This window comes from Ornithorhynchus anatinus, chromosome 11 (assembly GCF_004115215.2).
Source record: "Ornithorhynchus anatinus isolate Pmale09 chromosome 11, mOrnAna1.pri.v4, whole genome shotgun sequence".
Taxonomy (NCBI): domain Eukaryota; kingdom Metazoa; phylum Chordata; class Mammalia; order Monotremata; family Ornithorhynchidae; genus Ornithorhynchus; species Ornithorhynchus anatinus.
In genome coordinates, this window is record NC_041738.1 from 5,637,831 (window position 1) to 5,662,467 (window position 24,637).

The 24,637-nt window shown below is 47.2% G+C and overlaps 1 protein-coding gene across 1 annotated transcript in view; it reads right to left on the reverse strand.

Annotated features, from left to right (window-relative positions):
• Window positions 1-24,637, reverse strand: part of FTO (FTO alpha-ketoglutarate dependent dioxygenase) — a 329,352-nt gene that overhangs the window by 141,268 nt on the left and 163,447 nt on the right. Inside the window, exon 8 of the mRNA XM_029075991.2 lies at window positions 20,333-20,457. Within this exon, the coding sequence (XP_028931824.1) occupies window positions 20,333-20,457 (125 nt within the window). The remainder of the gene's footprint in view (window positions 1-20,332; window positions 20,458-24,637) is intronic.

The window sequence follows — 24,637 nt, forward strand, 5'->3', positions numbered from 1 at the left end:
TGCAATGAAGTTTTGTTGACAAACAAAAAAAAAACGGCAGGAAGTGTAGGGTTAGGTTAGCCGATCCCACTCCTCACTCACTGCCTCACACTGACAAATAATAAAGAGCTAAATAATCATTATAATAGTAATCATCCTAATGATGATCATGGATTTTAAAAAGAAAAATAAAAGCTTACAGTCCTGTAGACTGTAAATTCCTTGCAGGCAAGGATCGTGTCTACCAACTCCACTGCAGTACACTCTCGCAACCGCTTATTACAGTGCTCTGTACACAATAAGCGCACAATAAATACTATCGATTGACGGATCAGACAAATCCTCATTCACAGAACACGCGTACGGAAAGAATGAATGAATGAATGAGTCGTCGGCTTTCACTGGCCGGCCTGTCAGCTTTTGGCCACTCGGAGATACACAGAGCATTTGCTGCTTAATGTTCCCACTATTTTCCAACCTGCACGTCCTTTGACCCCCGGCATTATCGATCGGAACTGTTGCCACAGGACTGGTGAGCATATGAATTTGGGTATGCAGACTATTTCACATACTCGTTCCATTGATCCCAAATACCGTCTCCCTGGGAGTTTAAAATGGAAACTGTAAATCCAGGAAGAGCGAGACCACATAAGCGTCAACATAGGCATCTCTTCCAGTGGGTTTTCTGACCCGATCCCGACCCCAGGAAGGAAATGGACGGGTCTCGGAGCGGGAGGGGGCTGTGAGTCAATCTCAGTGGATGGAGCTCCTGCAGGGCAGGGGGCCTGTATCATCACCCAAGCGGACCCCATGTGAACAACCCTGATGAAATGTTGATGGTGAGCTCTAACTGCACAAGCTGCCCGGTTTGCTGCAGTCACCTTTCCAACCTCAGATTTTCTCTTTTAAAGCCGTTTTCATTTTTCCCCATCCGGAAAAGAACCAAGCCATTCGGATTTGACAACTTCCCGACGACTGGGCTTTAGCGCTTCTGTCGGCCTGGAGGCATGTAAAAGGAGGAAGGAGCACCTTCATGTGTCAGGGTGACTTTCTGATCTTCTCATTAGGGCAGTGAATGTGTGCTGTGGCTATTTCTAGCCACACTGTAGAGATGCCTGCAACCCTCAGAAGGCATTTGAGCATGGATATCTTCAGCACCAGAGAGGTAGCAAAAATGAGGCACTCAAAAGGCACCAACAGAACCTCCTTTCTGGGACTTGGCTCTTTTTTTTTCCTCTTTCAACATTACTGACGTTGCTAATCTAGAAGTCCACGTTCATTCGACAACCTTTGCTCTTGAGGATTCCCAAAGAACTGGGGAAGTCGTATGGCCTAGTGGATACAGCACAGGCTGGGGAGTCAGAAGGACCTGGGTTCTAATCCCAGCTGTTGGACCTTTGGGAAAGTCACTTCACTTCTCGATGCCTCATTTACCTCATTTGTAAAATGGGGATTAAGACTGTAAGCCCCAAGTGAGACATGAACTTGTCCAACCTGATTACCTTGTATCTACCCCAGAGCTTAGGAGAGTGCCTGGCACGTAGTAAGCGCTTAATACCATTGTTTAAAAAGAGTGTCCCAAGGAAAACTAACTTGACAGCTATTTTTATTTTATTAATGAGGTGGGCTTGCGTACCAATCAATCATATTTTTTGAGCACTTACTATGTGCAGAGCACTGTAACTAAGCACTTGGGAGAGTATAAAACAATACAGTTTGCAGTCACGTTCCCTGCAAAGACCATGAAGCCAACCAGACCGACCTGGCTGGGATGACTACACAAAGGCCTTTCCCCAGATAGTAATAATAATCATAATTTTAAAGTGCTTATTGTGTGCCAAGCAGTACTAAGTGCTGGGGTGGGGGGACACAAGATAAACCAGGTGGAACACAGTCCCTGTCCCACTTGGGGTTCACAGTCTAAGTAAAAGGGAGAATGGGTATTGAGTTCCCATCTTACGGATGAGGCGACGGAGAACCAGAGGTTTAAGCGACTTGCCCGAAGTCACGGTGCCAGAGCTGGAATTGGAGTCCAGGTCCTCTAACCCTTAGGCCCCCGCTCTTTCCACGAGCCTATGCTGCAGCTATATCCATTCAGGGAGGCTTATTCAATTTACCCCACGCTGGTACTTACTGAGTGCCTACTGAAGGCAAAATGCATTACTAACCACTTGAGAGAGTAGAACGGAAGCAGGCAGACATTCCCTTACATCAAAGGGATTACAACCTAAAGAGGGAGGCAGGTAGCCAAAAATAATTTACAAATAAAGGCAGCAGGAAAAACAACAAGTCTCTAGCAGGAAAAAGTAGCAATCTATCCTATGAAATTGCTGAATAAATAATTGAATATATAAATAATGTTATGAATAAATATACAAATGAACAAAAACCCACATAAGTACGTAAATGCTGAGGGAAGGAATGAAATATTTCAGGTCTAAGGGTGGATGTTGGCCTGTTGCAACTGGAAAGCTCGGAAACAGTTTGGGAAGACTTCCCGAAGGAGGTGGGGGGTTTTTTGTTCGTTTTAGGAAGGGTTTGAAGGCTGGGACAAACATGGTCTGGCTGATTTGGGGGGCTCGGAAGGGGGGTTCCAAGCTAGGGAGACTGGCTCCCTCTCCTCCGGCTTGCTTCCGCCAGCAGGCAAAAATGTCGACTTTCGTTCCTCAGCTACCAATTCTCAGCTACCACTCCCCAAAGCTTTTAAATCAGGCATATCGTGCGAAAATTTCAAATGACGAACCGACTGCAGAAAGAGCGCTTCTGTTCACTCGACAGACAGACTAAATGAAAGACTTGTGTTCAGTCATTAAAAATAATAACGCCAGAGCCCCGCGGGCTAGAATGCCGAGCTGGAGTTTCTCCGGGTGGGGGTTGGGGGTGGGGGGGTGGGGAGAGAAACGGCCAGGAAGAGAGTGTGTTTATTATCCTACTAAGATAACTTGCTAATTTGCTTAACAGGGGATTTTAGTGCCCATTCCTCCGTGGTGAAATTTCACCTCATAAGATCACACCCGCGCCGCGAGCGAACAGCCGGGCGGCAATTACTCCCACTCTAGGGTGGCCTCTGCCGCGTTAAGGCCCAAGAATCAGAATGGGTCCTTCGTAGGTCCGGCTGCCAATAATGCCCCCTTCCCCCCTCCAACACACACACACAAACACACACACACACCCCCGCCCACCTCACCGGGCGGTTATTTATCGAGTTCTCTGTCTCCCACTCTGTGGCTGGAGCCTCGTTTCACCACCGCGGTGAAGGGGAGAGGGCTCTGAACCTGCCTACCTCCAACAAGTTTTGGTAAAGTAATGAATAGAGACAGCTCGGGGAATCTCCACCTGCACCGCCTGCCTCTTACTGGCTGCGACGGGGACCCACTGGGGATTGGCAGAAGGTACTTGTCTGACGGGGCCAGGACGGCCTCTTCCTCCTCCGTGACAGCCCGGGTCTCCCCTCTTAAACCTGACCCACCGTAATTCCTTCACAATTCAGCGGCGAGGCAGCTGACAGTAGCAGCTGCAGCTTCTAAGCGAGATGGATGGAATTTTCATAACTAGTTCCCCAAGTTACGTTTTACCTTCAAGATAATTTATGAGCTGCTCCGGAGCCTCGAGGAGACCAATATGCTTGCCATAAAATTAACTGTAACAGGCTTGTAGGTTATAATTAACACTGGGAGGGTATCGCCAACTGGTGAAACACATGGCATAATTGATGGTGAAACTGGAAATTAAGCAAGCTAACAATATCATTATCGCACACATCGCTTTAGCCAAACCTATGCTTTGGGAGGGCTAATTATCATCCCTTCCAATGTCTGGGTGCCGGCGGGGGTGGCGAGATAAGGGATAGGGAAGAGATGCGGCAGTCCCCACGCCCCCTCCCGACTCCAGCACCACCAAACCCGGTTAAGTGCGTGAACCCCATTCAGGACAGGGACTGTGTCCGACTGCATTTGCTTGTATGCACCCCAACGCTTAGTACCGTGCCTGGCACGTAGTAAGCGCTTAACAGATACCCCAATTATTACAATTATTATTAGATCGTACGCAGATGTGATGGACTTTTCTCGGGGGGAGGGACCAGCGATCTCTGAGCCCCTGGCAACCTGCTTTCTGGAGGTCCCAGAGAACCCTTTCCTTCCAGGAGCTGAGAAAGGCCGATGGAAAGGTAGCCGGCCCTTCGCTCCCGCTGCTCTGGCTGGGCCGGCACGCGGTACTCATTCTGGACTCCCTTGATCGCGCCGTCACTCGAGCCGGAAATTAAGCTATTCCACGAGCGCGCCATCCCGGAGTCGATTCCACCGAGGAGCCACCTCTTCGGCATCTCGTCTCCGAGGACGAGGCTGAGCTGAAGTAACAAGCTAGTTAATCAGCAGAAGTGCCATCCGTCGCTAAAATCTGTGTGAAAAGGGCACCGTCGTATTATTTCTGGCAGTGATGCCCACCTGGCTAATCAATGCTGCAGAAAAATTTCAGCCTGTGGAATGCAGAGCTGAATTTCTCAAGTCACCTAAAATGAGGGATGGTAGAGGGCTGGATTTTTTGTCCTGGGACAAGATAGTCGGAAACCTTCTAATAAGTGATGCAACAGTGTCACCTACAGGCAAGAAGGCCGGTTCGGAAGCCTTCCTCCTCCACCCTCACCCTCATCTTACCCACCCTCATCCCACATTGCTCCTCAAACTGACAGCCATTCGTAGGCTTTTTATCTAAAACTCGGAAAATATATCGGGGGGGGGAAATGCGTAAAACACACTACAGATACCCCTAAGATAGAATAAATTGACTACTCTTTATGTGTGGGAAATCGTCTCCCTGAGGTAAACATACCGTACAGCTAGGGATTAACCAATTACGGAGGGGCTAAATCGCTACTTTTTCCACCTTAAGGGCACCTACTCACATCGGTCCTGACCAGCTTGGCCAAATGTCATTCCACTTTACAGCTTTACAAAGTCCTGGGAGATAAACTTCGGTGGCCTCGGCCTCTGTTTTTTCTCTTATATAAAAGAAGTGGGCCAGCGTAGTGGAAGTTATAGTTACAAAGGTACAGTCAGTTTCTTCTACAACCTGTGTTTCATAGGAAGGTGGTTAGTACAGTGTTAAGAAGTGGGGAAGCTTTCTCGCACGGTGAGCTTCGTGGCTGGTCCTCACAAAACACAGCCCATCGTGGAAGTTCTGTGAAAAAACCAACCCGAGCTCATTAGGTTTCTGAGTGGCTTTCAGACAGAAAGGACGGACGATAAGACTGTAAGCCCGTCAAAGGGCAGGGACTGTCTCTATCTGATACCGATTTGTACATTCCAAGTGCTTAGTACAGTGCTCTGCACATAGTAAGCGCTCAATAAATACTATTGAATGACAAGGGTGAGCTACTGGAAGAAATGCATCCATTCGAGAAGGAGCGTGACCTAGTGGACAGAGCACGGGCCTGGGAGTCAGAAGTCAGTTGATCATATTTTTTGAGCACTTACCCTGTGCAGAACACTGTACTGAGGGCTTGGGAGAGTACCAGAGAGCAATGTATCAGGCACATCCCCTGCCCACAGTGAGATTATAGTCTAGAGGGGGAGGTGATAGACACATTCCCTGCCCAAAAGATCTTACAGTCTAGATGGGGAGATTGATCGATTATCTTTTATGCACGCCAGCACATAGTAAGCACCTAAAAAATAGCATTATTATTATTACTATTTTCATTATTAAAAATAAAAGGCACACTGTATTGAGATGGGGGGTAACAAGTTGTTAAGTACTTGGAAATGGATGACTGTTTCCTACAACTATTTTCAACCGTTGTTACCATCTAAGGGAATAAGGATGTCCGTTCTGCACCCTCTAGACAGTAAGCTCGTCCTCTAGACTGTAAACCCGTCCTCTAGACCGTAAGCTCGTCGTAGGCAGGGAATGGGTCCGTTTACTGTTATATTGTACTCTCCCAAGCACTTAGTACAGTGCTCTGCACACAGTTAGCGCTCAATAAATACGATCGACTGACACACACACACTACACACATACCTAGAAATCATCAATCTCCCCAGCTGGAAAACAGGAGCCCAATTCTTCTATAAAAGACTGCATACTCTTACTCCAGATGTTACTGACAGCAACATCAGGTCCCGTGTTCCTGTCTGCCATCGTGGCCAGACGACCAGCTAATCTTGCAGACAGCTGCCACCTGTGACCCAAGCCGAGGCAGGTGCTCCGTGACACCGTGAGCCACAGTTGCGCCCGTGGCCACTCTAGTCATAGCGGGGGCAGTTTCTGGCCACTTCCAACCCACGTGGTCTTGAAGGAGGTGCGCACACTCACCCAACAAGAAACGTTCAGCTCTTCCAGGATGGGGCGAAACGGAGGCCTTCCAGGATGGGTAATCCTGGCTCCGAGTTCCGGAGGAGGTAGAGCTCAGCTGGGAAATGGGATAATCCTAGACTCAGTTAACGCCACGGGCCCTGTAGGAGAGCCGGGAGGAATTCCACCAACGGCCACAAAGGCCGTCCCCGCTAACAAAGAGTTCGGCTCCTCCCGTGGCCTCCCGCTTGTTGATTTTATAAATAAGATGCTCAAAGGTCAATTGGCTTTTGTTCCTCATAAAGCTGTTGAAATAATGACAAGAACAATGGGACTAGCATTAGCAACACTCGCCTCCTCCAGATAAGTCATCATATCTGGGGAAGAAAAGGTAATCCAATCTCCAGACTCATTTAATCCTCACCTCTATATTTAGACAATGTTTCAATTCCTGCTCGCTTTATGAGCGGGTTTTATGGAGTTATCAGGTTTTATAGAGTTATCCGGTCCAGAGACACAAAGGACACTCTGCTTCGGGCAGCAGAATGCACAGATTGGTATCATTAGAGGAGCTGGGGTGGATTCACTGAAAAGGAGTGTCGGTGGCATGTTTCCTCTCACCAGGTTGCCTGGCATTTGGCAACCTTGGCTTTCGTAGTTCCTCGCCCGGCCTCCCAGCGGTTTACGTCTCTGGCAGCAACCACCACCTCCAGCAGAAATGACGACAGGGGTTCTGTGATTGACCATCCGGTGTCGAAGGTGAGGCAGAGGGAACCTGGGCCAAGAGCCTAGGTCTGCGAATCAGGGGACCTAAGTTCCAGTCTCAGCCCTAGAAGCTGGGTGTTCTTGGAGAAGAGCTGTGATCTAGTGGATAGAACATGGGCCCGGGAGTCGGAAGGAACTGGGTTCTAATCCCGGCTCCACAATTTGCCTGCCGTGTGACCCAGGGCAAGTCATTTTACTTCTCGGTGCCTCCTTTACTTCATCTGTGAAATGGGGACTGTGACTGTGAGCCCCATGTGGGACGAGGAGTGTGTCCGACCTAATGAGTTTGAGTCTACTCAAGGGCTTAGTATAGTGCCTAGCACATAGTAAGTGCTTAGCGAATACCAAAAAAATAAATCACAATACCTCGGGGCCTCGGTTTTCTCATGCGTAAAACAGGATCAATACTACCTCTCTATCTCACAGGGCTGGTTAAGAGGATAAAATGAGATAACCGGTAAGAAAATGTTATAGAAATTCAAGGTTTTGCAAATACGATTTTTACTCTGTCATCACCAGTTGTGTCAGACCCACTGTGTATTCTGTAGGTTTAGCAGCTCTCTCCTTTCCTTAACCCAAACTTTCCCCAAGTGGGAAACAAAATCAGATCAATTCTGCACTTGTATTTGTTCTCTTCAGTCCCCCTCCCTCAGCCCCACAGCACTTACGCATAGATCCGTAATTTAGCTATTTAGATTAATGTCTGTCTTCCCATCCTGACTATAAGCTCACTGTGGTGGGGAACATGTCTAGGAACATGTCTACCAACTCTGCTGTTGTTTTAATGAGTTGTTCTTCCCCTTGATTCTATTTATCGCCGTTGTTCTCGGCTGTCCTTCTCCCCCGATTAGACCGTAAGCCCGTCAAAGGGCAGGGACCGTCTCTATCTGTTACCGATTTGTACATTCCAAGCGCTTAGTACGGTGCTCTGCACATAGTAAGCGCTCAATAAATACTATTGAATGAATGAATGAATATACTGTACTCTCCCAGATACTTAGTATAATTCTCTGCAAACCGTAAACATTCAATAAATACCACTGATTGACTGAATTCATTCAGAAATCAACATGAACAATTCTGGCTGTTCTGAAATCCTGAAAGCTGGGTCCCTGGAGAAATAGCGTGGCTCAGTGGAAAGAGCCCGGGCTTGGGAGTCAGAGGTCATGAATTCGAATCCCGGCTCTGCCACTTGTCAGCTGTGTGACTGTGGGCGAGCCACTTAACCTCTCGGTGCCTCAGTCACCTCATCTGTAAAATGGGGAATAACTGTGAGCTTCACGTGGGACAACTTGATGATCCTGTACTACCCCGGCGCTTAGAACAGTGCTCTGCACATAGTAAGCGCTTAACAAATACCAACATTATTTTTATTATATGTCCTGCTTTTCCTGTTCCGGCTGCCTGGGTTTCCAGCTTTTACACAGGAATCTGAACCCAGATCCCCAGGCAAATATTGGGGATTACAGTCATTTAAAAGTGAAAAAACAAAACCAGCAAAATAGGACCCTAAAGCCCCATCACCGCCTAGACAGATCGGCTGCAGGGAGTGGAAAACAAGGGCTGTCGTTAATGACTTACCACACACAGCAACGATCCTTCCTCCCGTAGCTCATTTTTTGGAAATGTGTTTCCACAGGGTGATTTACCTGTGGAATCTCCCTTTCTTCAGATCTCCACGTGGAAAAAACCAGCATTAGAACCTAGGTTCCCTGACTCCCAGGTCCCTGCTCTTTCCACTAGGCCACGTTGCTTTTCAACCTGGCCTCTAGAGTGTGAGCTCACTGTGGGCAGGAATGTGCCTGTTCGTTGTTATATTGTACTCTCCCAAGCACTTAGTAAAGTGCTTTGCGCACAGTAAGCGCTCAATAAATACAACTGACTGAATGAATGGTCTCTGTTTTCAATCTGGTCTTTGAAGATCTGGAGAGACATCTCTAAAGCCTGATGACCTGAATAGTCACCCCAATTTTCCTGCAGATTCCAAGGGCAGGTTCTTGGAATGAGGTCATTTGGAGGTAAAAGGCAAAGATAAATATCACCCAAACCCCAAGGTGGTCCTCCTTGATGAGCGACTAATTAAGCTGAGTGCCTATTGTTCTTCCTGATTGAGCTGGCCTTTAATACAGTGTTCTGCACACAGTAAGAACTCAATAAATACCACTGATTGAATGGTGAGCTGCCAGCCTACAGAAAACCCCCAAAAAAGGAAACTCGGAGGAAGCAAGAGCGAAAAAACAGAAGAAATCTGGTAGAAAACAACTAGAACATGGGCAGCGGGCATCTCAGGGAATGGGTTGCTAAACTGGGGTGGCCATGTGGGTCCAGTTTTATACTGGTTTTCATCTGATCTAAAGTCTGTCAGGACCCCTGTCTTTCATGTCCACTATTTTAAAATTAAGTACCTAAACTAATAATGGTGGTATTTGTTAAGTGCTTACTATGTGCCAGGCACTGTACTAAGTGCTGGGGTAGATACAAGCGAATCAGGTTGAAAACAGTCCCTGTTCCACATGGAGCTCACGATCTCAATCCTCATTTTACAGATGAGCTAACTGAGACCCAGAAGAGTGAAGTGACTCGCCCAAGGTCACACTGCGGACAAGTGGAAGAGCTGGGATTAGAACTCAGGTCCTTCTGACTCCCAGGCCTGTGTTCTACCCATTAGGTCATGCTACTGCACATCAATTAAAGACTCGCATACTCACCCCTAACCCCGGGTCCCAGTAACGTGACCCGAGCGCTTAGTACAGTGCTTCGCACACAGTAAGCACTCAATATATACAATTGAACATACACCTCCTTAAACACTGTTGCTTCCCCCTTTAATATATTCTATAGTCTGTCTCCATCCCTACACTGTAAGCTGTTTAAGGACAGTCATCTTGTCTGCTGGTACTATTATACTCTATCGAGCACTTAGTACAGAGTTCTGCACTGAGTGCTCAGTAAATACGATGGATTGATTGACTTATTGAGAAGTCAAGGACTGGAGCAAGTAGGAGGTTAGGGGCACTAGGCTATAAGCTCTTTGTGAGCAGGGAACTTGTCTGCCAACTGTGTTGTTTGGTATTCTCCCAAGTGCAGTGCTCTGCACCCAGCAAACGCTCAATACATACTAGGGATCGATCGACAGACCTTCTGAAGAAACGTTCTGGGTTGGGGTGAAATTGGTTTCCTTCCTCGGTACATGGAGGATGATGCCATCGCGCAACACCACATCCCTGGAGTAAGGGGTTTTCGGTGCCTGGTGTTTGTGAGTGCCATCGGCGGCCGCCTCTGCTCTGCTTAGCTTCATTTTTAGACCTGGCTTCCCGTTAAACTGAACATCGCTAACACACCGTCTGCCCGCTACCCGGCAGCAACACCACCAACCAAGGAGAGGACCGGCTCCGTTGGTCTGCCATTTTTAAATTTTCTCTCGTAAAAAGGGTTTCACTGCCGCGGCTGTTTCGTGCTGCACATGCTTAACAAATGTTTCTCATTTTTGAAACTCGGGCCCCGGGGCAACTTAACCGTGGCGGATGTCTTAAAAACCGGAAAAGAAAATAATAAAGTTATTTATTTCTTCATTTCTTCCAAAATCCTTAAACACTTAAATACAGTGCTCTGCACACGGTAAGCATTCAATCAATGCCGTTGATTGACTGATTTCTCTTCACGCTTGATCCTGTATCTGGCTCTTGGCTCACCCCAAAACCAACAGGTAGCTCAATCGAGAGCAAAGTCACTTTTGAACCCTTCTGGGAATATCGCTATTATTCAATTTAGGAATAAAAGTACAGGGAGTTTTCCGATTTGTGGATTGAGTTAAGGAGGCTAGCGCTAAGGAAAAATCGACTAAATGGGAATGAATGAATAGGTTTGGGGTAGACGGTTCAAAGATGCAGTGTGACTGACATTATTTTATTCGAATACCTACATTACCATTTCATCCATCAATAGCAAAATGCTTTACCTCTTTGCCACTTTTTGCTACCGTCCTCCATTACATCTTGTAAAGTTACAAAGACCCAAAGGAACAGAAAGTCCTGCATGCTAGATTGTCAGCTCCTTGTGGGCAAAAACTTTGTCTACTTACCCTACCTTGCTCCCCATTCAATGGATCAGTCATTCGTATTTCTTGAGCCCCTACTGTGTGCAGAGCACTGTACTAAGGGCTTGGGAGAGCACAGCTGAAGTCGGGAGACACATTCCCTACCTCCAGCGATTGCTCTGCCCAGAAGAGAAGTTCAATAAATCCCGTTGATTGATCGATCGGTTACAGTATTGTGCAACTGAGGCAGAGGTGGGAAAACTTAACAACATCACACTTTAACTGACGTCACGCATAACCCCTCCACTATTTCTTCCTCCCTTGAGTCTCCTCGGCCCACTTGAGAATGGTTACACCTGAATAGACCGGTATTGTGGGAAGAAATGGTCCCTAATCCTGCCCTCCCAAAGGGCACAACTCCTCCAGGAGGTCTTCCCCGATTAAGTCCTATTTTCTTCAGCTCGCTCTCCCTTCTGCGTCATCTTTGCACTTGGACCTGCGAGCTTTGGGCATTTGGAATTCACCCCCGCCCCCCACCACACAGCACTTAGGTACATATCTTCATATCATTGATTAAAGATTATTTATTTACATTAATACAGTCTCCCTCTCTAGACTGCACGTCCGTTATGGGCAGGGATGTGTCTGTTAATCCTGTTGTAGTGTACTCTCCCAAGCACTTAATACAGTGCTCTGCACATAGTAAGCACTCAATAAATAGCACCGATTGGTTGTTTTGCTCGTGTTATATCCGGATTGGGTAGGAAAACAAGTGATCTAGCTGAACTCAGTGTTCAACTCCCCTGATGAGGTCTGGAAAGGCCAGTGAAAATATCTTCCAAGAACCAGCCTCCCTGGGACCGTGCCGACTCCCATTATGAGAGGCAACAATCAATTCATCAATGGCATTTATAGAGCACTTACTATGTGCAGAGCACCGTATTAGGGACTCGGGGGAGCACAACACACCACAATTAGGAGACACGTTCCCTGCCCATAACGAGCTTATGAGCCTTCCGTCTCCCACCTCACTCTCAGTCCCCTCTAGACTGTAAGCTCCTTACGGGCAGGGAGCGTCTCTCCCAACTCTGTTGTATCGTACTGCCTCAAGCACTTAGTACAGTGTTCCGCACATAGTAAGTGCTCAATAAGTGCCACTGACTGATTGACTAGATCAAACACTACGAACACCTCTCCTCTCTCAATGAGATCTGCCTTTTCCTCCACCATTTCTGAAGCTGAACATAAAGAACCACCACCTTTGCCCCCAAATGCGTCCTGAAAAAATTGAGAGCTACAAAACCCAGTCGATGAAAGCAGGACTAATCCATCAGTCGATCGATGGACAACAGAATTAGCAGACATGGTCCCTGCCCGTAAGGTAGAAGGCGTAAAAAGAGGAGAGAAAGAAAGGGATGAAGGGAAGCTCTTACCTACCATTGCTGTCCAGATGGCAGCGATGGGCCTAGAAATGGCCGTTCAAGTCTTCCCTCAGGGACCGCACAACGGCCCCAGAGTGAAGCAGCTGTTGACCGTGATGAAAAAATGGTGGAGGAGAGAGGGGGAAGACCAAGAGGAATAGCACGTGAGAAGCAGCACAGCCTAGTAGATAGATCACAGGGCTGGGAGCCAGAAGGACCCGGGTTCTAATCTCGGCTCCGCCATTTGTCTGCTGTGTGACCGCAGGCAAGTCAATTCTCTTCTTTGTGCCTCAGCTGTAAAATGAGGATTAAGACTGTGACCCCCAGGTGGGACAGGGACTGTATCCAACCCGATTAGCTTGTACCTATCCCCAGCGTTCACTATGCCAGGCACATAGTAAGTGCTTAACAAATGCCATAAAACAATTAGCACGCGGCAATTTGGGTGGCGGGAGAGAAGGCCAAAAACCGTGATAGTCCATCCTAAAGCAGGACACCTGGTCACTTCAGTCTAGCAGAACAAGGCTCCTAAAACATAGGTTGGTCTCTAACGATGACCCTTCCCTAAGGCGGTTTGTGGCCAAAAAATACGTCTCTCAAAAGATACCCTTAAGCTACATAGATACAGTCTGTACATATTAGAATTAATTTTTCCTGGACTAAAGGAAGGGGGAATAACATATCTTGTGACAAACTTCAAATTGTGTGCTTTCTTCTAAATTGGCCAGCAAAGTTGCCAAGCTGATGCAAGAAGGAATCCAAACTTGACTGTTGATTCTTTAATAAATCAAAAATGGGTTCAGTAACATCAGAATCTCACAAACCGGACAGATAGTTTTCAGAAGCAGAAACCTCAGCCAGTCGCGTTACCGAGAAACTCTCCAAGAGAATGAATTTTCTCGCATTATTTTTATGCGACGAGGAGACAGATAAAATGACCGATTTACTTCCCACTGACTGGCTCAGGCAAGCAGAGACACAGGCACAGACCCACTCCTTTCACGTTCTCCCCTTTACGTATCACACCGTCGACACTTGGTTATCTTCCATTTCTTGTTTATAATGAAGTCACCCAAACGTAAAGAGTTGCAAACTAATACCGTTCAGGTAGAACATCATTTTCGGCCCTCGTCTAATGGCACTTGAAATGAACTTCGAAGGGCTTCTTGGACAGTGGTGGGTTTAAGATCTGTTCACGAGGGCTGATTTTGGGATAAGAAGGGTTCAGGCCCAGACGCTCAACTGTACCTTTTCTTTGTCACACTTTTCAAATGATAATGTCTTCCACTGTCACCATTAAATCTTAATCCATTCCAGCTCTTCACATGGGTCATTGGTTCTATATGGACTGCTGTTATTTTAAAATGTTTCCCCTTGGTAGGGAAAGCAGCAAAAAAAAAAAAAAAGGGCTGTTGAGAGCCAGATGGACCGCTTCACAGTTCATTTATCAAATCTAATACAGTGGCTCCACCCTCCTCTCGCCCACTATTGCGGTTAAACTTCCATATAATTCGGTAATCGTTTTCATTATCAGAGAGTGGCTTTACGGGGCAGGGGGTGGGGTGGGGGGGACTCTAGGATACCCTGGCTGCCCCGAACCCCACAGCTGTTCTTTTCGGCCTCTTCTTCCTGCAGCACACCCTAAGATCTTCATAGTTTATTAGCTGCAGACTGACCTATGCGAAGCACAGGTCAAGAAGGGGTCAGAGCCGAGGGCTTGCCGGGCTCTTTAAAAGCTATAACGACCTGTCCATCAGGCCCTAGTGTGGAGTATAAACAAACCTAGTCCTCTAGAAATTTCTGTTAAAGGTTAGTCCCGATTCAGAGCCTTACCTGTGATGATTTAGATCCCTACTCCTTGCCGGGGAGGCGGATGATGGACTTCGGAACAGGCCCTTTTGGAGAGAACTGCGGAGGATCGTGGGTTTTGGGGCTAAAACCCAACGCATTCCATCGGGCCACTGTGAGCAGAGCTATGGACCCGTGACAAGCGTTGTTTCCAATTGTTCTGTGGAAACGCCACTCTTTCTGAAAGCTGCATTCACCAGGGATATGAGCCTTCTGTTCAAGACATTTTGGGGCGGCTAAGGGGAAAAAAAAAAAGCACACACGCACACTCCCAGCCTGGGAAAAGCCACAATTATTGTATAACTTCTTTTTCAAGTTCCTTCTTATTTTAAACCTTTCCCCCGACCTGACATCACTCATGAACTTGAGAGAGACCCAGAACGGCTCGGTTACAAGAAGGCCTCAGCAAAGTTTTTTGCCAATGGCTGTGACTTTAGCAGATCTACATTCTTAAAAGTCGTCCTCTTCATCACACCCTCCCTAATGCGCGATGTAAAGTCATCAGAGTCATCTGTAGCTACCAGAAGAGAAAAAAAAATGTCTATTATCTAATCTAGCTGATCCCCTGATAGCCCGCTGAAAGTAAAATACTGTAACCTATTGCTCGGCCTTTGACAAGCGCTAATTATTTCCTGTTGGAGCACATTTTTCTCATGTAATTCCAAAGTACACAATGGGCCGAGTTCTAAAACAAGGGCAGCAAGGGGAACACTTGGGCGGATGTTTTATAACTTTCACCACCGCATGCTTGATGGCTACCCCTAGTCCGTGCTTCATTCCACACATTCGGCTGAAGCTTTGATGAGGAAGGAGGAGGTGTATGGTAACAGTCTGTTTACGTAGATCATATGGATGGGACTCTCAGATAGGTCACCCCGATGGGAAACATCAAATGGGGGCGGGGAGGCGGCGCCTGGGCAGGGGGGAGAGGGATTATGGTCATTTAATACCCTAAGGACACTTTCTTTCTGAGCTTCTCAAAGCCCTGGGCTCTTGACATTTTCTTTCAGGTGTTTAGTTTTAGGGAGGCCTGCACAGTGTCTGCTCTAAGCTTTCCCTCTCCTCCTCCCACGGCAATGTACTTGAGCATTTTTGTTTCAGAGACTAGACTATATTGACTTCAGGACTGGCTCCAGCTCCTGATTAAATTGTTAGCAGTAAGTGAGGCCCAGAAACACTGTAACCAGAATCCTTTTAAACAAGTTGTTTTTGTCATGTTGCCTGGAGATTTGGTGTATTAGGAAATGATTGTTAACCAACCCAACGCGCGCGCTCCAAAGACATTCGCTCCCCACATAGGGTCCTCCACGGGAGAAGGGGAGTGGTTTTTCTTTCTTTTCTCACGTCAAGCCAACCACTGGGAAAGAGAGAGACTCGGCCAAACGGAGCCAGGACTCCCAGGAAATCCCCGCTGACGCTTTATGCTGCCTAATGAGATTAAAAATTTTACCAGGGCATGTCCAAAGTAAATAAATCTTGGAAGCTTTTTTTTTTCCTGAGGAGGAAAAACAAACTGGAAAATGATTTCCTCCCTGGAGCTGAACGTGTCAGCTGCCTGATACCATTCTCCAGCCTCTGTCGCTCCATCCTGGCGATGGGTGTGGCATACAAGTCTCGCGAGTGTATACGGGTATTCCGGTGATACCTAGCTAGCAATGTTTTTATGGCACTCGTTAAGCGCTTACTACGTGCCAGGTACTGTAGTAAGCGGTGGGGTAAGTGCAAGGCAATCAGGTGGGACACAGTACGTGTCTGATTTGGGCTCACAGGATTTATCCCCATTTTACAGATGAGGTAACCGAGACACAGAGGTGAGAAGTGACTTTCTTATGGGGTTTATTATGGTGTTATGTGCCAGGCACTGTCTTAAGCGCTGAGGTAGATGCAAGTTATTCAGTTTGGACACAGTCCTTGGCGCATGTGGGCTCACATTTTTAATCCCCATTTTACCACTGAGGTAACTGTGGCACAGAAAAGATAAGTGACTTTTTTAGGGTGTTTGTTAAGAGCTTACTCTGTGCCAGGCACTGTACTAAGCCCTGGGGTAGATACAAACTAATCAGGTTGTCCCTGCATGGTAACAGTCTGTTTATGTAGATCACTTGGAAGGGACTCTCAGACAGGTCACTAGGATGGGAAACATCAGAATTGGGGGGCGGGGGAGCGGCGCCCGGGCAGGAGGGAGAGAGATTATGGTCATTTAATACCCTAAGGACACTTTCTTCCTGAGCTTCTCAAAGCTCTGGGCTCTTGACATTTTCAAGAGCACACTTGGGGCTCACAGTCTTAATCCCCATTTTACAGTTGAGGGAACTAAGGCACAGAGCAGGGAAGTAACTTGCTCAAGGTCACACAGCAGACAAGTGGCAGAGTCGAGATTAGCATCAGTAGATATCCCTCTCTTCGGTGATCGGGATTTCTCCGGGATCACCCGGAGCCTCACCCAAGTGGATCTCCTCATTTTCACAGGTGTAGGTACTCAAGAAGTACTAATATTGGCTTTTACTGAGTGTCTACTTGAGAGCAAAGCTCCGTTCTAACTTCCTGGTAACGTGACACAGAGGTCGTCACGTTCTCTGTCTACAGACAGTTGAAACTATAAGCAGATGGGGATTCACTTCCATTTCAGGAGGTTGTGAGAACCACAAAACCCTACAGTGTGAACTTACCAACCAGCCTCGATGGCTGTACTCAGAGAATATTCAGGAGCCAGACAAGCCTCTGGGAACAGATAACAAGATAATTTCCCACCCTCGTCCCCTAACACCCCTTGTATAACCAGCTATAAGATCCTTTCAGTTGCGTGGCCTAGTGGATAGAGCACGGGCCTGTAAGTCAGAAGGACCCGACCTCCAATCCCAGCTTCACCATCTACCTGCTGCGTGACCCTGGGCAAGTCACTTCACTTCTCTGTGCCTCAGTTACCTCATCTGTAAAATGGGGAATAAGACCGTGAGCCCCATGTGGGACACGATTACCTTAAATCTGTCTCAGCACTTAGAACAGTGCCTGGAACGTAGTTGGCATTTAACAAATACCATTAAAAAACAAAAATTAGCTCAGTTCCACGGCCACACACGCCACACCTTTGGAGAGCTGTAACCTTTCATCATCAGCAGCATTGTAATCATTCATTCATTCATTCATTCAATAGTATTTATTGAGCGCTTACTATGTGCAGAGCACTGTACTAAGCGCTTGGGATGAACAAGTCGGCAACAGATAGAGACAGTCCCTGCCGTTTGACGGGCTTACGGTCTAATCGGGGGAGACGGACGGACGAGAACGATGGCACTAAACAGCGTCAAGGGGAAGAACATCTCGTAAAAACAATGGCAACTAAATAGAATCGAGGCGATGTACAATTCATTAACAAAATAAATAGGGTAACGAAAATATATACAGTTGAGCGGACGGGTACGGTGCTGTGGGGATGGGAAGGGAGAGGTGGAGGAGCAGAGGGAAAAGGGGAAAATGAGGCTTTAGCTGCGGAGAGGTAAAGGGGGGATGGCAGAGGGAGTAGAGGGGGAAGAGGAGCTCAGTCTGGGAACGCCTCTCGGAGGAGGTGATTTTTAAGTAAGGTTTTGAAGAGGGAAAGAGAATCAGTTTGGCGGAGGTGAGGAGGGAGGGCGTTCCGGGACCGCGGGAGGACGTGACCCGGGGGTCGACGGCGGGATAGGCGAGACCGAGGGACGGCGAGGAGGTGGGCGGCGGAGGAGCGGAGCGTGCGGGGTGGGCGGTAGAAAGAGAGAAGGGAGGAGAGGTAGGAAGGGGCGAGGTGATGGAGAGCCTCGAAGCCTAGAGTGAGGAGTTTTTGTTTGGAGCGGAGGTCGATAGGCAACCACTGGAGTTGTTTAAGAAGGGGAGTGACATGCCCAGATCGTTTCTGCGGGAAGATGAGCCGGGCAGCGGAGTGAAGAATAGACCGGAGCGGGGCGAGAGAGGAGGAAGGGAGGTCAGAGAGAAGGCTGACACGGTAGTCTAGCCGGGATATAACGAGAGCCCGTAATAGTAAGGTAGCCGTTTGGGTGGAGAGGAGAGGGCGGATCTTGGCGATATTGTAGAGGTGAAACCGGCAGGTCTTGGTAACGGATAGGATGTGTGGGCTAATCGGGGTAGACGGACAGACGAGAACGATGGTGATAAATGGAGTCGAGGGGAAGAACATCTCGTAAAAACAATGGCAACTAAATAATCATCATCAGGAGTATTCAAACCTCATCCAGCGCATCGTGCCAGGTACTTTGGGCCATGCAATAAAAGTAGGAGATCAGGTCTCTGCCCTGGAGGCGCTTACTACCAATGGTATTTATTGAGTTCTTACTCTGCATGGAGCACTGCACTGGGAAAGTACAATGTAATTGAGTTGGTAGACATGATCTCTCCCTTCTCTCTCTCTACCCCTCTGCCCCCAGAAGAGAGAACGACAATATATTCCATAATACTTACATAGAGTAGTTTAAAGCCCAAGAACAGACCAACCTGTACTACAAAAAAGGCCACATCGAAGAAGAATTGATACCTGCTCGTCGCTCTGAATGGAGTTAAGAATCGCAGGCAAACCATTTCTAAATGGAATATTTCCTTATCAGTAAACTCGCGCGCTAAACATCGCACCGAGGACTTGGCCCTAAGTAAATGCACATATTTTATCTAGGAGTCAATTCAACACAGTAAACTCTCATCCCTTCAGAAATTGGTTTGTGACTTTGATAGTTTTTGGCACTGAATAACTCATTCAGTCCCTACATGCAAACATACACGAGGAGCATATTCTCACTGGCCGTAGTAACGATTTCCTGCTGGTGTGAAGAGCACCTGTCGGAGACCCCATCAGGAAAACTGAAAACAGTCCTGGTGTCCACATAGAGAACGGAGCAAGGGAAGAAGCCAAGGTGAGCTCAGAAGAGGGAAAATAAAGCCCCCAAACAGCCCTTCTGTACAAGCAAAGGAATCCCAGAAATGGGGTTTATAAACTCTCCCCCTTGCGGAAAGGTGGAAAAGGGAAAAACATGGCCTGGGAGAAAGAGCACGGGTCCGGGAGTCAGAGGACCTGGGTTCTAAACCCGGCTCTGCCAATTGCTCTCCCAACTGCTTGTTGTGTGACCTTGGGCAAGTCACTTAACTTCTCCATGCCCGAGTTCCTCCAATGTAAAACGGGGATTCAATACCAGTTCTCCCTCCCACTTAAGACTGTGAGCCCCATTTTGGTATTGAATCCCCATTTTGCAAGCGATAAAGGAACTGAGGCACAGAGAAAACAAAATGATGGCATTTGTTAAGTGCTTACTATGTGCCGAGCGGTGCTCTAAGCGCTGGGGTAGATACAAGGTAATCAGGTGGTCCTACGTGGGGCTCAGTCTTAATCCCCATTTTACAGGTGAGGTAACTGAGGCACAGAGAAGTCAAGTGACTTGCCCAAAGTCACACAGCTGATTAGTGGCGGAGCCAGGATCAGAACCCATGACCTCTGACCCCCAAGCCTGCGCCCTTTCCACTGTGCCACGCAGCTTCTCTAAAGTCACTTGCTAAGGTCACCCAGCAGACAAGTGGCGGAACCGCGATCAGAACCAAAGTCATCTGACTCCCGGGGCCGTGTTCTTTCCACTGGGCCTCACTGCTTCATCGTCGTCATCATCACCACCATCAACGGTATTTATTGAACACTCACTGTGTGTACAGCACTGTCCTAAGTGACTGGGAGCACATAATACAGCAGAGTTGGTGGACACATTCCCTGCCCATAATGAGCACTGGTTCCCTAGTAAATGCCACGGTTAAAATGATCTATGATATTGGGCTGGAAAAGTCAGCCCTCGCACTCACCACTGAACCACGGGTTCCACCGAGCCTGCTTGGGAGGGGGTTGATGTCATCCGAAACCAGTTTCCCTCTTGCCCTTGGGTGAGCCCAAGGGCGGGCTTCTGATAGCCCGGGGGATGACCCGGGCGGGCGATGGGCGCCGGTGTTGCCGGGGGTGGCGGCTCTCACCTGGTTCTCCATTCCCTGCGCAGCTCCTGGCGCTCCGTGAGCGGGGCCAGCAAGCAGGTAACGATTTCATTCTTTTGTTCTGTGGGTTGTTCTTCCTTTCTGACCGCACGGAGCACCGCTTTTGTCTAGAAGAAAATCATCACCCGAAAAGAAAAGAGGGGGAAAAAAAAGAGGGCAAAATTAATAAAAAAAAGCCCATAAGCAAATAAGGACAGTAAATCAATGGCTTTTTTATTACAGCTCCACCACTGACAAATCAATACAATAAATGATGGGCCGAAATGGGCACCATATATTTGGTATTTAATCAATGTACATGGCACATAAGGTAAACGGTAAGGCTCCATTGCCTTAAGTAACACATCAAGATATTGCGCATCGTCTTACTCATTTTCTCCATTCGCAAGGCCATCCCTTTTCCCCGGAAGCTGCCCGGCACGAGCTATTAATAGAAATAATTTTCACACACACTTCTCTGGGACTTGTCTGTCTTGCCTTTTGTTTTTATAAAGCAATTTCTGACCCTCTCTGTCTCTTTCCTCTGGTAACGGCAGCTTTTCCCCCTTTCCGTCTCACTTCCCAAATCACTGGTTTCTACTTCCCAGCTCCACGGGGGATAGTTTTTTTTGCTCCCTCCTTCTCCTTGCTTGTTGAAAAAAAAAAATTAACATTTTCCAAAGAAACAAACAATACCAGCACCAAACCCAAGTCCTATCATATTTGAATTGATGTTTTTGAGATCAGGAAAATACACCGTGCTCAATTAGACACACATTTCAAAGGACTTTGTCATCTTTAAACGCGGATAGATGATCTTCCCAGAAGATGAGAAATTTTGTGGAGAATTATTTTCACACACACATACACACACACTTCTCTAAAGAGCTAGGAGTGGCGCTTGACACGTAGTAAGTGCTTAATGAATATGATAATTACATTAAATTGACTATAGCAGCTCATCTCCAAACACACCTCATTTAGAGCATTAAAAAAATCATAAACACAATGGCCCGAAATGATTGTTTTTGTTTGTCCGTAGCCCGGGATGGATGATCGGCTTGTTTGAGCGTATCATAAACATCCTGGAAAAATTACACAGCAGGGACACTCCATGAAAGATGAATGCAGCTTGGGAAAATTCTACAGTTGTTTTTCTGAAATTTGAGGACTCCCTCTCATCCTAGGTCTGAAGTTTAAGTCCTTTCATCACATGTCTGTGAACAGCACATAATTGGAGCAAAGGGGCTGGAAAGGTTTTCACCAAGTTTGTCTTTTCCTTTCCCCATCTGCAAGCCTTCTAAGCATCTCTAGCCAAAGGGGAAGCAGTGTGGCTTATTGGAGAGAGCCCAGGCCTCGGACGCAGAAGGACCCGGGTTCTAATCCCGGCTCTGCCACTTGTCTGCTGTGTGACCTTGCGCAAGCCACTTCACTTCTCTGGGCTTCGGTTACCTCATCGGTAAAATGGGCATTAAGACTGTGAGACCCAAGTGGGTCATGGATGTGTTCGACTTGATTACTTTCGTATCTACACCAGCATTTAGAACAGTGCCTAGCACATAGTAAGCCCCTAACGAATACCAAAAAAACCAAAACAAACAAAGAAGTGGGTCGGGTCCCAAGTTGAAGAAGCCAGAGAATAGTGTTCTTTTGAAAAATCCAGGGTGTGTTTAATAATAATAATAATAATATTGGTATTTGTTAAGCGCTTAGTATGTGCAGAGCACCGTTCTAAGCGCTGGGGTAGATACAGGGTCATCAGGTCGTGCCACGTGAGGCTCACAGTTAATCCCCATTTTACAGATGAGGTAACTGGGGCACATAGAAGTGAAGTGACTCGCCCACAGTCACACAGCTGACAGGTGGCAGAGCCGGGAGTCGAACCCATGACCTCTGACCCCGAAGCCCAGGCTCTTTCCACTGAGCCACGCTGTGTTCCCTTGGCTGCCTGGAGAAAATGAGAGAAGAGGGGAGGTTGAATCCTCCCGCTGCCTTGCTTCAAGCAGAATGGAATGTGGGACATGGGAAATATCCCTAAGACAGTGAATCTTGAGACCCAAGGCCTAGCCCCAGCTATCCCTGCCTAACCCTAAGCGAATCCCTTCACCAATCAATCATATCGATCATATTTATTGAGCGCTTACTACATGCTTGGGACAGTACAAGAGAACAGAGTTGGCAGACAGGTTCCCTGCCCAAAAAGAGCGTATAGTCTAGAGTCTCAATGTGTTCACTCGAGATATGGGCACCCACTGCATCCCTTTTTCTTTTTACGGTATTTGTTAAGTGCTTAGTATGTGCCAGGCACTCTTTAAAGTGCTCGGGTGGATACAAGCTAATCAGGTTGGACACAGGCCCCGTCCCACATGGGGCTCACAGTCTTAATCCCCATTTAACAGATGAGGTAACTGAGGCATAAAGAAGTCAAATGACTTGGTCAAAGTCACCCAGCACACAAATGGCGGAGCCGGGATTAGAACTGAGGTCCTTCTCACTCCCAGACCCGTGTTCTATCCATTAGGCCACAGTGTTTCTCATGCAATCCCTCTTTTACTCCTGAGGAGATCGGAGGGTAAACTAGGAGATGCAAAAGCACTTTTAGTCCCCAGCCAGAATCAATCAGTTGTATTTACTGAGTGCTTACTGTGTGCAAAGCACTCTACTAAGTGCTTGGGAGAGCACAACAGAATGGGTAGACAGGTTCCCTACCCGCAGCAAGCTTACAGTCGAGAGACATTATCCCTTTTAAAGATAGGTTATTCCTGGTTCTTTTTCAAGGGAAAATATCCATTCCTAGAAATGAAAGTGTACATCTGGATGGCCTTCCAACGTCATTGAACGTTGTAAAGTACTTTTCTACAAGGAAAATTTTCCTTTCAATCAGGTACTGTAAGTGGAAAATGACTCTGGGCTAGTCCTTTGGCATTCGTTAACCAAAATTTCTTTCCCAGATGTGTTCTGCAGGAAAAAAAAAAAATAATAATAATGCTTAAAAGTGGCCTAAACAGCTAGGAGACTTTACTTCACATCATTTTCACATTGACACCAATGACTGTTGAAGCTATGGCAGCTATGCCAACAGTTTTTTCATCAACCTACCGATTTTATTTTACGCCTGTAAAATTCCCTCCAGCCCATCCTACCCTTTCCCGGGCTAAAATAATGACGCATCTGATGGCAGGAAGCTAGAAAGAATGGCACCAGCACACTAGAGTGTCCTTTTACCTTTAACCTACAATCCCTACTTGAGAAGCGGCACGGCCCAGTGGATACAGCACGGACCTGGGGGTCAGAAAGACCTGGGTTCTAATCCCGGCTCGGCCACTTATCTGTTGTGTCACCTTCGGCAAGTCATTTCCCTTCTCTGTGCCTCAGTTACTTCATCTGTAAGACGGGGATCGAGACTGTGAGCCCCATGTGGGACAGGGATTGTGCCTAAGCCGATTTGCTCGTATCCACCCCAGCACTTAGTACAGTGACTGGCACAGAGTAAGTGCTTAACAAATGCCACGATTATTATTATTATTTTCACCCTTGGGCCTGTGCATCTGTGCTACGCTGTATGATAGTATTCCAAAGCCTATTCTCTAAAATTACCGATATGTACATTCCAAGCGCTTAGTACAGTGCTCTGCACATAGTAAGTGCTCAATAAATACTACTGAATGAATGAAATGAATAAAACTGACACAGAATCGCGAAAGGACGCGGGATTAAGGAAAGATAAACCATTTGCTAATCGGAATTTGCATGAAGACAATTTTTTCCTGCCCTCGACTGCTGCAGACCGCACAGGCAAGGCCTGGAGGAAGAGATATCGGAAGAGAATAACATCAGTAATGGTATTCAGTGAGCACCTACTGGGTGAGATACTCTGTGCTAAACGATTGGCAGAGTACAGAAGCAGCAGGATGGGAGTATGGGAAGCAGCATGACCTAGTGGCAAAAGCATGGGCTTCGGAGTCAGGGTCAAAGGTCGTGGGTTCTAATCCTGGCTTCGCCACTTGTCTGCTGGGTGACCATGGGCAAGTCACTTCACTTCTCTAGGCCTCAGTTACCTCATCTGTAAAATGGGGATTAAAAGTGTGAGCCTCACGTGAGACAGAGACTGTGTCCAACCTGATTTCCTAATATCCACCCTAATGTTTAGAACAGCTCTTGGCACATCGCAAGCACTTAACAAATACCATAATTATTATTATTATTATTATTAAGCAGAAAACACATCCCCTATCCAGAAAACACTTCATTCTCACTGGAGGAGGGAATGAATGCTTGCATAATTCATTTTGATGTCTCCCTCCCTCC